Source organism: Manis javanica, chromosome 5, assembly GCF_040802235.1.
Source record: "Manis javanica isolate MJ-LG chromosome 5, MJ_LKY, whole genome shotgun sequence".
Lineage (NCBI taxonomy): Eukaryota > Metazoa > Chordata > Mammalia > Pholidota > Manidae > Manis > Manis javanica.
Window position 1 is genome coordinate 161,144,681 of NC_133160.1, and position 19,543 is coordinate 161,164,223.

The 19,543-nt window shown below is 41.9% G+C and overlaps 1 protein-coding gene across 5 annotated transcripts in view; it reads left to right on the forward strand.

The window, feature by feature from the left end:
• The window catches only part of FAM184B (family with sequence similarity 184 member B), a 141,732-nt gene that overhangs the window by 89,985 nt on the left and 32,204 nt on the right, over positions 1 to 19,543 (forward strand). For all 5 annotated transcript variants that reach the window (XM_073237797.1, XM_073237798.1, XM_073237795.1 and 2 more), the window contains exon 7: positions 11,586 to 11,693. In XM_073237797.1, the coding sequence (XP_073093898.1) occupies positions 11,586 to 11,693 (108 nt within the window). The remainder of the gene's footprint in view (positions 1 to 11,585; positions 11,694 to 19,543) is intronic.

Here is a 19,543-nt window from a genome sequence, read left to right on the forward strand (position 1 = left end):
AAAATCTCTACTATAGAGGCATCTGTTCCATCTCAGCCCGAAAGGTGGGCTGCAGAACAAAGAATGCCTTGTCCTGTATCTCCCTGCCTCCGCATTCTCCCCGAGACCGATAATTCCAGAACTAGTGTTCTAAAACCCAAGTCTGCTGAAGGCCCCACTCCTCTTTCCCTGAAACCTTTAATTTCTGTGTTTTTTACAATTTGGGTCCAACCTAACTTGCCAGCACCACCCCTAGGAATCTGCCCTCTCCCATCCACTCCTTCCTGCTGGGCCCCTCAACACGAAGCCCTCCTTCAGTCTCTCGAACATTGTCCCCTCTGTCCTCCCTTGCACCAGCTATTCCTGCTGCTCGGAATGCCCTTTCTCATCCTTGCCACTGACAGACTCCTATTCATCCCTCAGAGCCTCTAAAGCTGCCCCAAATGAGTTTATGCTGTAAATTTCCTACACTAGTACTTACCTCATAGATGTTGTGAGGATTGAAAGAGTTAATATTTTCTAGTATTTTAATGCTTGGGTTGGAGCCTGGCACGGGGCAAACACACCATGAATGGTACCGTTGTTACTTTTTATGTATGTCTACTGAATGTTAATGATCATAAACATGTGTCAGTCTCCTCCATAAGAAGGCAGCTCCTGGAAAGCAGGGACCATATTTTATTCTTACCATTTTGCTCTCACTGTCTCCCTGGTCCTTCCCTCCTCAAACCTAGGATGGTACCCGAGGAGTGTTGGTTGTTCTACAGAGATTTGCCCAATAAAGGAAACAAAACATGAGAGTTTTCTTTATGGCTATTGGCCTTGTTCTGAAAGTCTGGAGCAGGCAAACCAGTCTGATACTTACAATTAGTTGGTTCATAGTAATCATCATCATAAGGCTGTACAATTTAATAGCTTCTTCAAGCCACTCTTCTCACATTTTATTGGTATAATTCTTAAATACTCTTTCTTTACCTTTCTTTTTTTAAATTAAGGTATTATTGATATACACTCTTATGAAGGTTTCACATGAAAAACATAGTGGTTACTACATGCGCCCATATTATCAGGTCTCCCCCCATACCCCATTGAAGTCACTGTCCATCAGTATAGTAACATGCCACACAGTCACTTCTTGTATTCTCTGTGCTACAGTGTCTTCCCCATAACCCCTCACACCATGTGTGCCAATCATACTACCCCTCCCCTTTGGTAACCACTAGTAGCCTTCTTGGAGTCTGTGAGTCTGCTGCTGTTTTGGTCCTTCAGTTTTGCCTCATTGTTATACTCCACAAATGAGGGAAATCATTTGGCACTTGTCTTTCTCCGCCTGGCTTATTTCACGAGCATAATACCCTCTAGCTCCATCCATGTTGTTGCAAGCGGTAGGATTTGTTTTCTTCTTATGGCTGAATAATATTCCATTGTGTATATGTACCACATCTCCTTTATCCATTCATCTACTGATGGACACTTGTGCTGCTTCCATGTCTTGGCTATTGTAAATAGTGCTGTGATAAACATAGGGGTGCATCTGTCTTTTTGAATCTGGGATCTTGTTTTCTTTGGGTAAATTCCTAGAAGTGAAATTCCCAGGTCAAATGTTATTTCTATTTTTAATTTTTTGAGGAACCTCCCATATTGCTTTCCACAATGGTTGAACTAATTTACATTCCCACCAGCAGTGTAGGAGGGTTCCCCTTTCTCCACATCCTTGCCAGCATTTGTGGTTCCTTGTCTGTTCAATATTTGCCATCCTAACTGGTATGAGGTGATAGCTCATTGTGGTTTTAATATGCATTTCCCTGATGATTAGTGATGTGGAGCATCTTTTCACGTGCCTGTTGGCCATTTGAATTTCTTCTTTGGAGAAGTGTCTGTTCATATCCTCTGCCCATTTTTTAATTGGGTTATTTGCTTTTTCGGTGTGGAGCCTTATGTTAACCATTGCTGTATATGTCATTTATGAATAATTCTCCCATACTGTAGGATGCCTTTTTGTTCTGCTGATGGTGTCCTTTGCTGTACAGAAGCTTTTTAGTTTGATGTAGTCCCATTTGTTCATTTCTGCTTTTGTTTTCCTTGCCCGAGGAGATGGGCTCAGTAAAAAGTTTCTCATCTTTATATTCAATACATTTTTGCCTATGTTTTCTTCTAAGTGTTTATGGTTACATGACTTACATTCAGGTTTTTTATCCACTTTGAGTTTACTTTTGTTTATGGAGTTAGACAATAATCCAACTTCATTCTCTTACATGTAGCTGTCCAGTTTTGCCAACACCACTTACTGAAGCTGTCATTTCTCCATTGTATATCCTTGGCTCCTTTATTGTATATTATTTGACCACATAGCTTGGGTTTATATCTGGGCTCTCTATTCTGTTCCATTTATCTATGGGTCTGTTCTTAGGCCAGTACCAAATTGTCTTGATTCCTGTGGCTTTGTAGTAGAGCTTAAAGTCAGGGAGTGCAATCCTAGCTTTATTCTTCCTTCTCAGGATTGCTTTGGCTATTCGGAGTCTTTGGGGTTCCATATGAATTTTAGAACTATTTGTTCTGGTTTGCTGAAAAATGCTGTTAGCATTTGGATAGGGATTGCATTGAATCTGTACATTGTTTTAGGCAGGATGGCCATTTTGACAAAATTAATTCTTCCTATCCATGAACACAGGATGTATTTCCATTTATTGGTATCTTCTTTAATTTCTCTCATGAGTGTCTTGTAGTTTTCAGGGTATAGGTCTTTCACTTCCTTGGTTAGGTTTATTCCTAGGTATTTTATTCTTTTTGATGCAATTGTGAATGGAACTGTTACTCTGATTACTCTTTCTGCTAGTTCATCATTAGTGTGTAGTAATGCAACATATTTCTGTGTATTAATTTTGTATCCTGAAACTTTGCTAAATTCAGATATTAGTTCTAGTAGTTTTGGTGTGGATTCTTTAGAGTTTTTTTATGTACAATATCATGTCATCTGCAAACAGTGATAGTTTAACTTCTTTCTTATGAATCTGAATGCCTTTTTTTTTTGAGAGGGCATCCCTCATATTTATTGATCAAATGGTTGTTAACAACAATAAAATTCTGTATAGGGGGGTCAATGCTCAATGCACAATCATTAATCCATCTCAAGCCTAATTCTCGTCAGTCTCCAATCTTCTGAAGCATGACGAACAAGTTCTTACATGGTGAACGAATTCTTGCATAGTGAATAAGTTCTTACATGGTGAACAGTACAAGGGCAGTCATCACAGAAACTTTTGGTTTTGATCACGCATTATGAACTATAAACAATCAGGTCAAATATGAATATTCATTTCATTTTTATACTTGATTTATATGTGGATCCCACATTTCTCCCTCTATTATTATTATTATTTTTATTTTTAATAAAATGCTGAAGTGGTAGGTAGATGCAAGATAAAGGTAGAAAACATAGTTTAGTGCTGTAAGAGGGCAAATGTAGATGATCAGGTGTGTGCCTATGGACTAAGTATTAATCCAAGCTAGACAAGGGCAGCAAAACATCCACGGATGCAGAAGATTTCTCTCAAAACAGGGGGGGTGAGGTTCTGAGCCTCACCTCTGTTGATCCCCAATTTCTCACCTGATGGCCCCCCTGCAACTGTGCCTGTCTTAGGTTGTTCCTCCCTTGAGGAATCTTACCCGTCTCTGGCTAACCAGTCATCTTCCGGGGCCATACAGGGAGATGTAAAGTTGGTAAGTGAGAAAGAAGCCATATTGTTTGAAAAGGTTAGCTTTTTACTTCTTTGCAGATTTATGCCCTGTGGCTTCTATGCCCAGCACTTGTCTCGAGGTATCTTTACCACCTGGAGGAATTATGATACTCGGTAAATTCGATATGAGGCACGAATTCTATTTAAGGGTTGTAATTAGGAAGGAAGAAGAAAAGCTATAGAGGTAGCATATGGAAGAAAACATGGGAGGATTGATTATTTCTTTGGCATATCTTCTTGTAGACTACCTTAAGCATGTATAGGTTTTAAACTACTAACTTGCACTCACATATTAACATAATAGGAATACAGTGACATAAACAAAGCAAATCTATAATTACCATCCATCTCCAGTGAAGCCAAGAAAACCATTTAGGCACCCTAGGCATTTGTGAAAATTTGTCTATGATATGATGGATATTGTCCAACTGTACTTGAACAGTCTGAGAGAAATCAGACAAATTAAAGCAACCCATTTCTGGGATCTGTTCACATCCCATATGTTCTTTTAACCATAGATAGTCTATAGTCATAAGATTTTGGAGTGCTACACCTTGCACCCCTCCCAACTCCTGGTTGAGTTCCAACAGTACAGATCTGGTCAAATTCGTTCTCTTACTGTATGCACATGCCAGCCTAGACATCTCCCTCCTCATTCCAATGGCAAGTCCAGGAAACGGTGGGGTGGATGCAGCCACAACCGCAGCATCATCCGGATCCCTGTGGAGGCTTTTTGATGATCATCCCCTGGCACAAGTCCTCCAGAGAGTGCTGATGCCGGAAGCTCCTCCTCATATCGTATCTTAGTTCATTTTCTGGGTAGCCAAGCTAGGCCTTGATCTTCTGCATAGAAACAGACCCTTTGCCCACACTTTGACATGCCCTCTATACCACTGTGCAGAACTCATTGGAGGTCAGCACACAGGAACTGCTTTTTTTTTTTTATTAATAGAAAGGAATATTATCAGAAAAGAGTACCTCCATAGCTGATCATCTAACACCCTTTAAGTGATCAACTTTAAGGATATTTAAAGCATGTGTTGATCTTTGATTTACCAATAGTTTTATCCTATCAAGGAGTAATCCCCCTTTTCTTTCTTTCTTTCTTTTTTTTTAATCTTTAATCTACACTTACATGAAGAATACTATGTTTACTATGCTCTCCCCTATATCAGGTCCCCCCTAGAAACCACATTACAGTTATTGTGCATCAGCTTAGCAAAATGTTATAGAATCACTACTTGTCCTCTCTGTGTTGTACAGCCCACCCTCCCCTTTCTCCCTCCCCCCCATGAATGCCTTTTATTTCTTTGTTTTGTCTGATTGCCATGGCTAGGACCTCCAGAACTATGTTGAATAAAAGTAGGGAGAGTGGGCTTCCTTGTCTTGTTCCCAATTTTAAAGGAAAAGCTTTCAGCTTTTCACTATTAAGTATGATGTTGGCTGTGGGTTTGTCATATATGACCTTTATTATGTTGAGGTTCTTGCCCTCTATACGCATTTTGTTGAGATTTTTATCATGAATGAATGTTGAATTTTCTTGAATGCTTTTTCATCTTCTATGCAGATGATCATGTGGTTTTTGTCCTTCTTCTTGTTGATGTGATGATTGATTTTGATGGATTTTTGAATATTTTACCATCCTTGCATCCCTGGAATAAATCCTACTTGATCATGATGGGTGATCTTTTTTATGTATTTTTGAATTCTGTTTGCTAATATTTTATTGAGTATTTTTGCATGTGTGTTCATCAGGGATATTGGTCTGTAATTTTCTTTTTCTGTGGTGTCTTTGCTTGGTTTTGGTACTAGAGCGATGCTAGCCTCATAGAATGAGTTTGGAGGTATTTCTTCTTACTTTTCAGAAAACTTTAAGGAGGAAGAGTATTAGGTCTTCACTAAATGTTTGAAAATTCAGCAGTGACGCCATGGTCCAGAGGTTTTGTTCTTAGGTAGCTTTTTTTATTACCAATTCAATTTTGTTGCTGGTAATTGGCCTATTCAGATTTTCTGTTTCTTCCTTGGTCAGCCTTAGAAAGTTGTATTTTTCTAGAAAGTTTCTGTTTCTTCTAGGTTATCTAATTTGTTAACATATAATTTTTCATAGTATTCTCTAATAATTCTTTGTATTTCTGTGGTGTCCATAGTGATTTTTCCTTTCTCATTTCTGATTCTGTTTATGTGTCGTGGACTCTCTTTTTTTCTTGATATGTCTGACTAGGGGTTTGTCTATTTTGTTTATTTTCTCAAAGAACCAGCTCTTGCTTTCATTGATTCTTTCTATTGTTTTATTCCTCCCCATTTTCTTTATTTATGCTCTGATCTTTATTATGTCCCTCCTTCTACTGACTCTGGGCCTCATTTGTTCTTCTTTTTCTAGTTTCATTAATTGTGACTTTAGACTGTTCGTATGGGATTGTTCTTTTCTGAGGTAGGCCTGTAGTGTGATATACTTCCTTCTTAGCATGACCTTTGCTCTGTCCCACAGATTTTGCGGTGTTGAATTATTGTTTTAATTTATCTCCATATATTGCTTGATCTCTGTTTTTATTTGGTCATTGATCCATTGATTATTTAGGAGCATGTTGTTAAGCCTCCATGTGTTTGTGGGATTTTTTGTGTTCTTTGCATAATTTTCTAGTTTCATACCTTTGTGGTATGAGAAACTGTTTGGTAAAATTTCAATCCTTCTGAATTTACTGAGGCTCTTTTTGTGGCCTAGTTAGTGATCTGTTCTTGAAAATGTTCCATGTGCACTTGACTAGAATGTGTATCCTGCTGCTTCTGGGTAGGTGTTCTGTAGATGTCTGTTAGGTCGATCTGTTCTAATGTGGTGTTCAGTGCCTCTGTCTCCTTACTTATTTTCTGTCTGGTTGATCTGCTCTTTGAAGTGAGTGGTGTGTTGAATTCTCCTAAAATGAATGCATTGCATTCTTTTTCCCCCTTTAAATCTGTTAGTATTTGTTTCACATATGTAGGTGCTCCTGTGTTGGGTGCATAGATATTTATAATGGTTATATCCTCTTGTTGGAGTAACTCCTTAATCATCATATGACGTCCTTCTTTGTCTCTTGTTACTTTCTTTGTTTTGAAGTCTGTTTTGTCTGATACAAGTACTGCAACTCCTGCTTTTTTCTCCCTATTAGTTGCATGAAATATCTTTTTTCATCCCTTCACTTTTAGTCTCTGTATGTCTTTGGGTTTGAAGTGAGTTTCTTATAGGCAGCATATAGATGAGTCTTAGTTTTTTTAATTTTTATTTTGGTATCATTAATCTACAATTACATGAGGAACATTGTGTTTACTAGGCTCCCCCTTCACCAAGTCCCCCTACAAACCCCATTTCACTCACTGTCCCATCAGCTTGGTAAGATGCTATAGAATCACTACTTGTCTTCTCTGTGTTGCACAGCCCTCCCTGTGCCTCTCCCCACATTATACATGCTAATCGTAACCCCCTTTCTTTTTCCCCCTCCTTATCCCTCCCTTCCCACCCATCCTCCCCAGTCCCTTTCCCTTTGGTACCTGTTAGTTCCCTTCTTGGGTTCTGTGATCCTGCTGCTCTTTTGTTCCTTCAGATTTTTTCTTTGTTCTTATACTCCACAGATGAGTGGAATCATTTGGTACTTGTCTTTCTCTGCCTGGCTTATTTCACTGAGCATAATACCCTCTAGCTCCATCCATGTTGCAAATGGTAGGATTTGTTTTCTTCTTATGGCTGAATAATATTCCATTGTATATATGTACTATATCTTCTTTATCCATTCATCTACTGATGGACACTTAGGTTGTTTCCATTTCTTGGCTATTGTAAATAGTGCTGTGATAAACATAGGGGTGCATCTGTCTTTTTCAAACTGGGCTGCTGTATTCTTAGGGTAAATTCCCAGAAGTAGAATTCCTGGGTCAAATGGTATTTCTATTTTGAGCTTTTTGAGGAACTTCCATACTGTTTTCCACAATGGTTGAACTAATTTACATTCCCACCAGCAGTGTAGGAGGGTTTTCCTTTCTCCACAATCTCACCAACATTTGTTTTTGTTTGCCTTTTGGATGGTGGCAATCCTTACTGGTGTGAGGTGATATCTCATTGTGGTTTTAATTTGCATTTCTCTGATGACTAGCGATGTGGAGCATCTTTTCATGTGTCTCTTGGCCATCAAAATTTGGAGAACTGTCTGTTCAGCTCCTCTGACCATTTTTTAATCAGGCTATTTCCTTTTTGTTTGTTGAGGTGCGTGAGCTCTTTATATATTTTGGATGTCAACCCTTTATCAGATACGTCATTTATGAATATATTTTCCCATACTGTAGGATTCCTTTTTGTTGTATTGATGGTGTCCTTTGCTGTACAGAAGCTTTTCAGCTTGATATAGTCCCACTTGTTCATTTTTGCTTTTGTTTCCCTTGCCCATCGAGGTATGTTCATGAAGAAGTCACTCATGTTTGTGTCCAAGAGATTTTTGCCTATGTTTTTTTCTTACATGACTTACATTCAGGTCTTTGATCCATTTTGAATTTACTTTTGTGTATAGGGTTAGACAATGATCCAGTTTCATTTTCTTACATGTAGCTGTCCAGTTTCGCCAACACCAACTGTTGAAGAGGCTGTCATTTCCCCATTGTATATCCATGGCTCCTTTATCATATATTAATCAACCATATATGTTTGGGTTAATGTCTAGAGTCTCTATTCTGTTCCACTGGTCTGTGGCTCTGTTCTTGTGCCAGCACCAAATTGTCTTGATTACTGTGGCTTTGTAGTAGAACTTAAACTTGGGGAGCAAGATCCCCACCACCACTTTATTCTTCCTTCTCAGTATTGCTTTGGCTATTCAGCGTCTTAGGTGGTTCCATATGAATTTTTGAACTATTTGGTCCAGTTTGTTGAGGAATGCTGTTGGTAATTTGATAGGGATTGCATTGAATCTGTAGATTGCTTTGGGCAGGATGGCCATTTTGACAATGTTAGTTCTTCCTAGACAAGAGCATGGGAGGAGTTGCTATTTGTTAGTGTCCTTTTTAATTTCTCTTAAGAGTGTCTTGTAGTTTTCAGGGTATAGTTTTTCACTTCCTTGGTTAGGTTTATTCCTAGGTATTTTATTCTTTTTGATGCAATTGTGAATGGAATTGTTTTTCTGATTTCTCTTTCTATTAGTTCATTGTTAGTGATTAGGAAAGACAGATTTCTGTGTATTAATTTTGTATCCTGCAACTTTGCTGAATTCCAATATTAGTTCTAGTAGTTTTGGAGTGGAGTCTTTAGGGTTTTTTTATGTACAATATCGGGTCTTGTTTTTTTATCCATTCAGTGCGTCTATGTCTTTTGATTGGTGCATTCAGACCATTTACATTTATTGATAGATATGTACTTATTGCCATTGCAGGCTTTAGATTCAAGGTTACCAAAGGTTCAAGGGTAACTTGTTTACTATCTAACAGTCTAACTTAACTCACTTAGTAAGCTATTACAAACACAATCTAAAGGTTCATGTTTTTTCCTCCTTTTTCTTCCTCCTCCATTCTTTATATATTAGGTATCATATTCTGTACTCTGTCTATCCCTTGACTGACTTTAGGGGTAAGTAATTTAATTTTTCATTTGCTTAGTAATTAATTGATCTACTCCATCTACTGTGGTTTTATTTTCTCTGGTGATAGCTTTTTAGCCTTCGGAACCTTCCATCTATAGTAGTCCCTCCAAAAATCACTGTAGAGATGGTTTGTGGGAGATAAATTCTCTCAGCTTTTGTTTATCTGGAAATTGTTCAATCCCTCCTTCAAATTTAAATGATAATCTTGCCAGATAGAGTATTCTTGGTTCGAGGCCCTTCTGCTTTATTGCATTAAATATATCATGCCACTCCCTTCTGGCTGTAAGGTTTCTATTGAGAAGTCTGAATGTAGCCTGATGGGTTTTCCTTTGTATGTGATATTTTTTCTTTCTCTAGCTGCTTATAATACTCTGTCCTTGTCCGTGATCTTTATCATTTATTTATTATATGTTCTGATGTTGTCTTCCTTGCGTCCTTTGTGTTGGGAGATCTGTGCACCTCCACGGCCTAATAGACTATCTCCTTCCCTAGAATGGGGACATTTTCAGCAATTATTCCCTCAAAGAAACTTTCTATCCCTTTTTATCTCCCTTCTTCTTCTGTAACCCCTTCTGTTACCTGTGAATATTGTTCTGTTTGTATTGATCACACAGTTCTCTTTATATTCTTTCATTCCTAGAGATCCTTTTTCTCTCTGTACCTCAGCTTCTTTGCATTCCTGTACCCTAATTTCTATTTCATTTACTGACCCTCTACTTCATCTAATCTGCTTTTAAATTCCTCCATTGTATGTACCTCCTTCATTTCAGGTACTGTATTTCTCAAACTTTCTGTCTCTTTCTTGAATTCCTCCCTGAGGTCTTGAATATTTTTCTGTAGCTTTGTGAGCTTGTTTATGATTTTTATTTTGAAATGTTTTTCAAGAATATTGGTGAGTTCAGTTTCACTTGGCCCTCTTCCTCTTGTTTGTGGGATTTGGGTTTGTAACAAGTTCTTTTCACATTTCCTATTTGTAATAATAACTTGGTGTAGGTGGCACCCTCTAGTGCCCAGACGCTCTACTTTCTGGAGCTGCTTAGCCCCTGGAGTGATGGTGGGGGGTGCAGGTGAAAGGTGCTGTTGCCTGCTGGGAGGAAAGAGCTCTTTCCTGCTTCCCAGCTGCAGTGCCTACCTCCACTGCATGGGCCAGTGATCTGATAGTGCAGGGAGCAGCCTCTCTGCTATGCCCCTGTAGCTGCCATGGGCAGGGCCACCCTCTGGCTGGCTGGGTGCAATACTGGGGCCTGGTTTGAGAGCTGGTGCTGGCTGGGATGAGGGAGTGGCAGGCTGCATATCATGGTCGGGGGCCTCAGAGCTGCATTGCCAGCCAGGGTGATGGAGTGCCTACAGCTCTGGAAGGTTCCCAACCTACTGGGCTGAGTGCACTGGGACAATTTTGTCCACTTGTCCTTTCTCCAGAGCAGTAAGCTCTGTGCAGTCCTTGCCCCTTAGCAGCCCTCTTGCTCTTGGGAAGTCTCTCAGGTTGCCTGCCTTTGTTTTGATCCAGAGCAGCTGGTTATGGGTACCCGTTCTCCACAAGCGGCTGGAATCTCAGTCTCTCCAAGTATCCTGCCTGTCTTAGCTTTCTACCCCCACAGATTTCCAGAGCACCATGTAATGTAGGTTGGTGCTCCCAGAGCAGATCTCCAGGGCTGGGTGGTCAGCAGGCCTCTACCTTCTCCCTGCTCCATTTCTCTGCCTCGTGCCAGTGAGCTGGGGTGGGGAAGGGCTTGGATCACTCTGGAACACAGCTTTGGCACTTTACCCTTTTCCGTGAGGTCTGCTCTTTTCCCAGATGCAGGCAGTCTGGGGCGGCCTTCTTTCCTGTTGCTCTTTCAGTATTAGTTGTATTTGCTATATTTTCATATTATATATGGTTTGGGGATGAGGTTTCTGTCTCATGTCTCACACCATCTTTAAGTTCTTAAATAATCTTTCTTTTATTTACCAACTAACTTTAGAACAAAATGACTGGACTTCTAGCGATGGTATGGAAGTCAATGAAAACCACCTGATAGCTCCAGTGTAGATATTTGTATGTAAATAATTTAAAGGGAGGTGTGGAATACTGTAAGGCCATGCTCATTTTTTTCCCAGAATGACTAATCAACTAGCTAATTAAAAATAGCCTTTCCAGAAGCACTTTTGGCATTTGTCTAGTGGGGCACTATCTCCAGAACTGATTGACCCAGGAGAATGGATTCCCAGATTAATGACCACATCCAGGAGGTCAGACTTAATTTCATTGCAAAAGGTTTCTTTTCTTCTGCTTTAGGTTTTAAGACTGGAAGAATTTATCCAACAGAATAAGGTACATCCCCAAGGAGATGAGGAAAATTCCCAGGAATTGGACTGCCATCTCTGCAGCATTTTAGAAACCCAGGTAACCTCTAGCTTTTTCTGCTTTAATTGTGTATGTTTCTATTCTCCATTTCAGCACTTCGGTGTCCCCAGTGACACAAGCAGGCATTAATGGGCTCTTTTATTTTCCCCATCAGCACTGCCAAAATGCCTGAAAAAAGAAAAATCACCACAAAGTCCATTTGCTAAAACCACAAAGAGATTAGAGTCCTGAGTAATTATCTGCATGGTCTGTAAATGAACAAGGCCTGTTGGATGAACCTTCTCCCCCCTCCATGAGCATCCTGTCTGGAGGATAAAGGGGATGCACTGGAGCCGGGCCCTTGGTGTCCCAGCACAAACCATGACCATGACGCCCGCCTGCTGCCTCCCTTGGGGTGTCTGTGAGACCAGTTACCTCACACTAGCCCTCCTGTGTGATGTTGCCCTGTAGCAATGCTGCTCCAGGGCAGAAGCTGGTCCCTGTTTCCCTCCATCTGGCTCCAGCTAGGGTGTTTTATTTTAAGAGGGCTGCCATGGCGCATACCACACATTTGGAGGCTTATGCTGCGGAGACGTAGTCTCACGGTTTGGGAGGCTGCAAGTCCAGAATCAAGGTGTCGAAGGCTTGGTTCTCCTGGAGGCTCTGAGGGAGAATGTGCTCATGCCTCTCCCCCAGCTCCTGATGGCTGCTGGCGGTCCTTGGAGTTCCGTGGCTTGTAACTGCATCACCCCCATCTCTGCCTCTGTCTTAGCCTCATCTTGACCAATTATATCTGCAAAAACCCTATTTCCAAACACGGTCACATTCACAGGTACTGGGGGTTAGGACTGTGACATATCTTTCTTGGGGGCACAATTTAACCCAAAACATAGGCGTTCATTTAACATGGCATCAGAAACATACATGATTCCCGAGGAGGTGGTGTTGGAGCACCCTGGCTTGAATGACCCTCTTGATTGCTCTTTCAGCTTCTCTCGTAACTTTTGCATGTGGAGCCATCAAAAACCCACAACACTAAATTTTATTTTATTGCTGCTCCAATTTTCAGTCCTCTTCAGACTCCCAGTGGGAAAACACTTTTAGGGGGTCTCGATCTCACCACTCCTAATCCATCTCCTAGTCACCATTTCCATTTACCTGAGTGTCCATGGGAACTGTAGTTTCTCTTCCTTGACCCCAGTCTTCCAGGCTTGGGCCCTGGTCCTGCCAACAGGCCCCTGGTCTGCCCCACTGGGACGATCCATGCTTAACCACATATTTACCAGGGAAAGATTGAGCCAAAAATCTGATGATCTGGATTTGAAATAATTACATTCGTATGGGATCTAGTCAGTTACAAAGCATTATTCCCATCTTTGACTATATTGGAGTTTTACAGCAAACCTGTAATGTACCCATTTTACAGAAGGGGAAACTCAAGGACAGAGCAGTTTAGGTGACTTACCCTCAGTCCCAGGCGGGTAAGCAGCCGAGCCAGAACAGAACTCCCACTCTATGTAAGAGTCTCACCAGGCCCAGGATGCCTTCCAGATAAAATAAGCCCCAGCTGTGTGTCTTGGGGTTGAGGAGAATGGCCAGGACCCTACATTTCCTCCTTTGATACCCAGACTGGGAGAGAATCCGTGAGCAGCCCCCATTGTCCCGAGTAAGCCTGGAAATGCCTAAAGGAGCAGACACCCTGTTCATCAGGGCTGCCCTTCCTCTCTGAGGATGTCTGCCTGAGAAAGGGCAGCTGTTGTCATTCTCCCTCAGCTTCTCAGGATCCAGCCTTGTGAGGCAGGGCTCTGCGGGAAGAACTCCCGGCCCCAGGGAGAGCTGAACTCCCCACCAGGCCTCTGTGGGACTTCCCAGAAAGGTTCTCATAAAATACTTGAATATTTCTCCCCTCCTCAAAGTGACTGTGACAGGGGGATGGGACTAAGTTAGCTGAAATCCTGAGTGATGAGATTTCAGTTAAAATAAGGTTGACAAGCTCAGGAAGATTGTCCAACAGGAGGGAACAAACACACCTAAAAGTACTAGGTCTCTCCCAGGGCAGATGAACAAGGGCCGGAGCTATCACAGCAGCTCAGGGCCCCTCAGCCTCCACATTGGACTTTGGGGCTGGACAGTTCCTTGTTGGGCAGCTGTCCTGCCCATTGTAAGCGACTTAGTAGCTTCCTGGCCTCTACCCACTGAATGCCAATAGCGCCTCCCCAGTCAGAATACTCCAAACAAAAATATCTCCAGACATTGCCAAATGTGTTCTGGGGACAAAAGTGCCCCCAGTTGAGAACTACCAATGTAGCTAAAAGGGCAAGTCCTGGAAAAGTTCAAAATACAAGTGCTTGTTGAGAATCATGGGTTGATTCATCATGAAACTCAGCCCTCATCTGACCCTCCTCCATCTGGAACATTATCCCTCATGAACCCAGCTCTGGAGAGATACAAACCCCTTCTACATAGGGTTGCAGGAGGAACCTTGATGAGTGTCATTGATTCAACTCAATATTCATTCATTCTGCAGTCATTTGTGGAATAAATACTTAGGGTGTGCCAGCCTCTGAGCTAGATGCTAGAGGGGAGACATATTCATAAACAAATAGCACTAAAACAGTGTGGGACATTTAGGTGACTACTATGTACTTTGCAGGTAAATTTTTTTTTCAAATAGCTAATCCACGTATGTGGCAGAGAATTCAAAAAGTATATATAAATGTACACAGTGAGACGTGTCCCTCCTCCCCCTATTTCCCTATTTGTCTCGTTTTATCTCTTCCTGTACATCCTTTCAGAGCTGTACTGTGCATATGCATGCATAATTCTGAATTATTACTTCTACAAGTGATAGCGTTCTCTCCTATACTCTGCTTTTGCTAACTTAAATTTTTATACCTTGGAGATTGTAATACATCAGAGCACCTCCACATCAACTTAATTTTTTTAAAAACTATCTAGTGTCCCTTGTACAGGAAAACCATAATAAATTTAACCTTTCTCTTGTGGTGGATTTTTAGGTTGTTTTTCTCTCTTACAGGTAGTACTTCAGTAGATAGCACTGTAGAGAGATAGAGTGCAGCATAGTGGTTAGGCGAGCTCCCCCCTGAACCACACGCCTGGGTTCTTAGAGAATTGTGGACCAATAATTTAAAGTCTCATGGCTTGAGCTTGGTCATCTGTGAAGCTGGGATGAGGCACCACCTAGCTCAGAGGGTTTTTGTGGGGTTGATGTGTGAACAGTGTTGGCAACAGCACCCAGCATGTGCAAATGCTCAGTAGGTGCTGACTCTCACGATTGTAGAATTTGCTGGGTGCAATGGTATGTGCATTTTTAACTTGACTAGAGATGCCCGTTGCCTTCCACTGACGATGCTCTGATGCACACGGAAGCATGCGCGAGCGTCTGTTTCCCCCCAGCCTCACCAACACAGTGCTACCAAACTTTCTGAAGGTGGCTGCTCAGAGAAAACTTATAACTAAGTTCACATGTTTTTGGCAAGCCAACTATATGCCAGCCGAGTGAGAAGAAGCTTCGCCCAGGTCCTGGAGACACCGTCTAGAGGATTTCCAGGCTGGTGCGGACTACATGTGAGCAGCACACTGCCCTGTGGAGATACTTCCAGCGACAGGATGCTGCCAGGGTCAGAGGTCACACAGAGGAGGCTGGGCGGGGCTGAACAATCCGATGTCGGATGGGGACGGAAATGGATGCCAGAACAGGGTGTTGACTGACAGCTTCCCCAAAGATGTTCTTGCTGGACTGAAGGCTCTAACATTTCAGTTTGTTCAAGACTCAGTATTATTAGTTTAGGTCCTTATCTGTCTGCCAAAGTATTTCAGTGAGCCAAGGGAGATATAAATAATAACACCATTGAGAGCAGACTTTTCACTCCACTCCCAGAATACACAGAGAGAGGGTTGCCGTGCCTGGGTGTGGCTCTCCCCACGGAAGTTGGCTGGGACTTCACTGAACCTTGTCCTGGGCTCTCATGTCTAGTCACTTTGACTCTCTTAGATTCATAGTTTTATTTATTGGCTTCCAGAAAACCATTTCAGTCTTGCTAATTCTAATTCTGAAGGAAAACTTTCTTTCTGGAAGACAGTCTGGTGCCTGGAACACAGTGAGCTGGGGGCAGAGAAGGGGTGCAGGTTTCATAGATTCCTTTGCTTGCCCTTTTCCAGAAGGAAAAGGAGAGTCATTTGTGATCATTACTATTCAAGTCATTTTGCCTTAGCAAGTATTTATGAGTGTTATCACTGTGCAAGGCTCAGGGCTGGATGCTGGGGTGAATGAGGCGCAGCTCTGGTTCTTGCAGAGCTCCATGGAGCTTAAATTACTTAAATAACCCGGTATGATAAATGCTGTAATCATGGCAGGAAGGTTCCTCTGCAGCCAATAGGGAGGGATGGAGAGGAGAGGGAGGCTTCTGCCCGGGATGTCCGGGAAGTTTTCATAGGCGAGTGACTTCTGCTGCCCTCTGCCTGGATTCTGAAGTTGGACATGACTTCACCAGGAGGGGGCGAGGCAGAGGAGAAAGCACAGGGAAGGGTCCCGAGGCGGAACTGCTGTGCCCAGCGGGAAGGGACACAGGAGCACTCCAAAGCTCCTCCAGGCCTGAGCGTCCCCGGTTCACGGGAGGTCCTGGGTGGTTTGACAGGGCACGCATTGCACTGTACCATAGCTGAAGGATCGCATAAATCCGAGGGAATCAGCTCTCCTGAGGATGGGCAGACAAATAATCACTGACCCCTTTTAAACTGTGATGTCCCCTCCGTCTGTGAGCTGATGGGTCTGGTTTCACCTGACATAGAATAGGGCGTGCTGCCCTGGAGATTCACTCCACGGAGAGATTCCTGGCTGAGCATCAGGCTGAGTTCTGCTGGAGCCCAGGAAGACAGCACAGGGAGGGCAACAGCTCTGGTCTAAAGTGTAGGACATGGATTCTGCTCCAGCTTTACCCCAGACCTGCTTGGAGACCTCAGACAAGGCCAAAAATCTTTCTCAGATCAGTTTCCTCATTTCTCCAAATGACAAACACAGATAAGGCCCTGAATATGTGCCAAGAACAGAGTGTTTTATACAGTCCCACAACCACCTCATAAAGCAAATGCTTTGATTCTCCTTGTTCTGCAGAGAGGGAAACTGAGGCCCAAAGAGGTGCACCAGGGCCATTCTTTAAACCATTATCATACCTCTTCTCTCTCTTTAGTAAAAACGGCAGCACTAATCCCTGTCCTCCACACCCCAGAGCCTTGTGGTAACGAATGAAAGAAATCTCATATGCACTTTTCAAAACTGCTCAAGATGCTATAAATGTAAGGTGACTTTATAGTGTCTATTACAGTCCTCCATAATCACTTCAGTGAAACCGTATTGCATTACGTATTCTATTTCAAGATGCATATAATGCTACATTTGAAAAATTACCAAGTGAACTTGAGAATGACTGACTATTTCCTTCCAGGAGATTTCCTGGGCATCAATAGCCCTTTAAAATAGAAACAATCCAGAAGACATTAACTGCCTGGAAGACGAAAGGTGATGTAATGGGAACATGGGTTTAAAACAGTCTGTTTGCTTGGCAGGAGTTGGGAGCAGGCTTTTGTGGTTGATCCTTAAAGGAGAAGCAGAACTATTATTTTCTGTGCATGCTTTATATCCAGGCCTCTTGAGCCGTGGACAGAGACACAGAGCTGGGCTGAACCTGAGCACAATGCCTGATGGGAAAACCAAAGGTGTGAATTAGGGGTGGATAACTCAGGTTACACCAGGATAGGCTCCGGGTTGTACCTGGGAAAAACACACTAAGATCCCAAGCAGAAGCAGATAACCAGAAAAGGGGAGCTGGACAGTCTATTCCATTTGAAATTCAGAGAGGAGCACATAATCAAAATGAGTATTGATGGGCTTGAAAGGGCTCGTTCAATGAACTGTTGATCTCAATGTCATGTCCACTTATGAAATAGTATAATGGTACCCTTGTTCCTTTTGAATGATGTGCTTTGGCCGAAAACTCCAGGTACTCAAGGTAGGGAGAGAGAGAGGAGAGGATTTTTTTGCCATTTATATGGTCTGCTGGTCCCTGCTGCTGAACCTTAAGTTTGTTGACATCAAGAGCTATGTCTTACTTATCTTTATCCTTCTAGTGCAGAACATACCTGCATGTGACAGGTGCTTAGCACCTCCTTATACACAAACTGATTCAGGACATGACAACTGAAAGAATGGAATTGAGAGTACGATGTTGAGTCCCGGTAGCTAAATGGTTAGATTAGGAATGTCTTTAAAAATTAGCTTTGACTGGAGGATGATTTAGAAGAACACTGGGCTCCTTCTCCAATTATTATTTGTGAAAAGAGGAGGATTCACCTTCTTTGGGAAGGATGCCCCTGTCTGGTGTCTTGGGGGCTGGAAACAAGTGAAGAGAAACCGAAAGGATTACTGATTCACCTCCCTGTTGACTAGGGAAATAGCCTTCACCTCTCAGGTTGGTTTTGAATGTTTTTTGCAGATACTTCTCAGCAGCATGTTTGTACGACATGGTTTGAACACACACCCAGTTAGGGCCTGACACTGGCAGCTGTGTAGTGTACCACCAAGGCACAGCTGGGTGCCTCTGTGGTCACATGGAATGACATGGATGGGAGTGGGACAACGCAGAGGCCCAGTCCTCGTGCCAGCTTCCCGTGGCCGAACGACCTGACACAAGTCACTGGAGTTCTCAGTCTCAGATCCTCATCCACAACACAAGGATGGCAGTATCTTTCCTGTCCACCTCACAGAGTCATATGCATCCGTGAGTTAATGTGTAGAAACAGAGACATACAATGTAGTGGGATTCAGTGCAGTCCTCTTGGTGCTTCACCAGCTTTTTAAAGCATTTTTCATCCTCCTTTCCTGGACTCCTGCCCAGGATGCCTTTAAATTTATCAGTGGTTGATAATGAGGCCCAGAAATTACATCTTGCACATTCCCTTTCATGGTCTTCACAGTATCTCAGAGTACATTTGCAATTATTTTTCATCTCTATAACTGTCATGAGAACTTTGTCCATTTTTCATGTTACCTAAAGTTCCTTCTCCCTTTTTCCTTGATCAGGCTTAACAATACTTTGATATGTCTTTTCAAAAAGCCAGCTTCCAGATGTGTTTGTCAGATATATTTTTTTCTATGTCGTTAATTTTGTCATTCATATTGCTTTCCTTCTTCTTACTTTGGGTTTATTCTGTTATTTTTTCCCCCTAATTTCTGGAATGTTTTCTAAAACCCATTTAAGGCTATAAATTTCTCTCCAAGTGTAGGTGTTTAGCTGTATCCTGGAGTTTTGAAATTTATTTTGTCTTTTTTAAACCTACTTTTTTGTTGCCTTCTAATTTTATTGCATTGTCATCAGATAACAAGGGCTGTAGAATATCAACATTTGGAACTGTGTTGAGCTTTACTTTGTAGCCTGCTATGGGGTCAGGTTTTTAAAATGTTCCCTATGTGATAGAAAAAAAAGTATATATTCTCAGTTTGGTTGTTAAAGTATATATATTTGAACCCTAGTTCTGTGATATATTCACTGTATGGCCTTGGGCAAGTGGCATAACCTCTCCTGCCTCAGTTTTATCACAATTTAAATGGGACAATAGTGTCCACCTTGATTTGAGGGCCTGGCACACACTAAGCATCATATAAATGTTAGCAGTGACCAGTATTTATTTTTAGCTATTAGGTTTAGCTTATTAATCTTATTGTTCAAATCTTCCACATCCTACCTCATTTTGTCTACCTGATATATCGGTTTCTGAGAGGTATATGTTAAAATCTGCCATCATAGTTATAAATTTGCCAATTTCTCCCTATATTTCTGAACACTTTGCCTTATGGCTTCAGGCTCTATTGTTAGATGCCTACAGGTTCATTA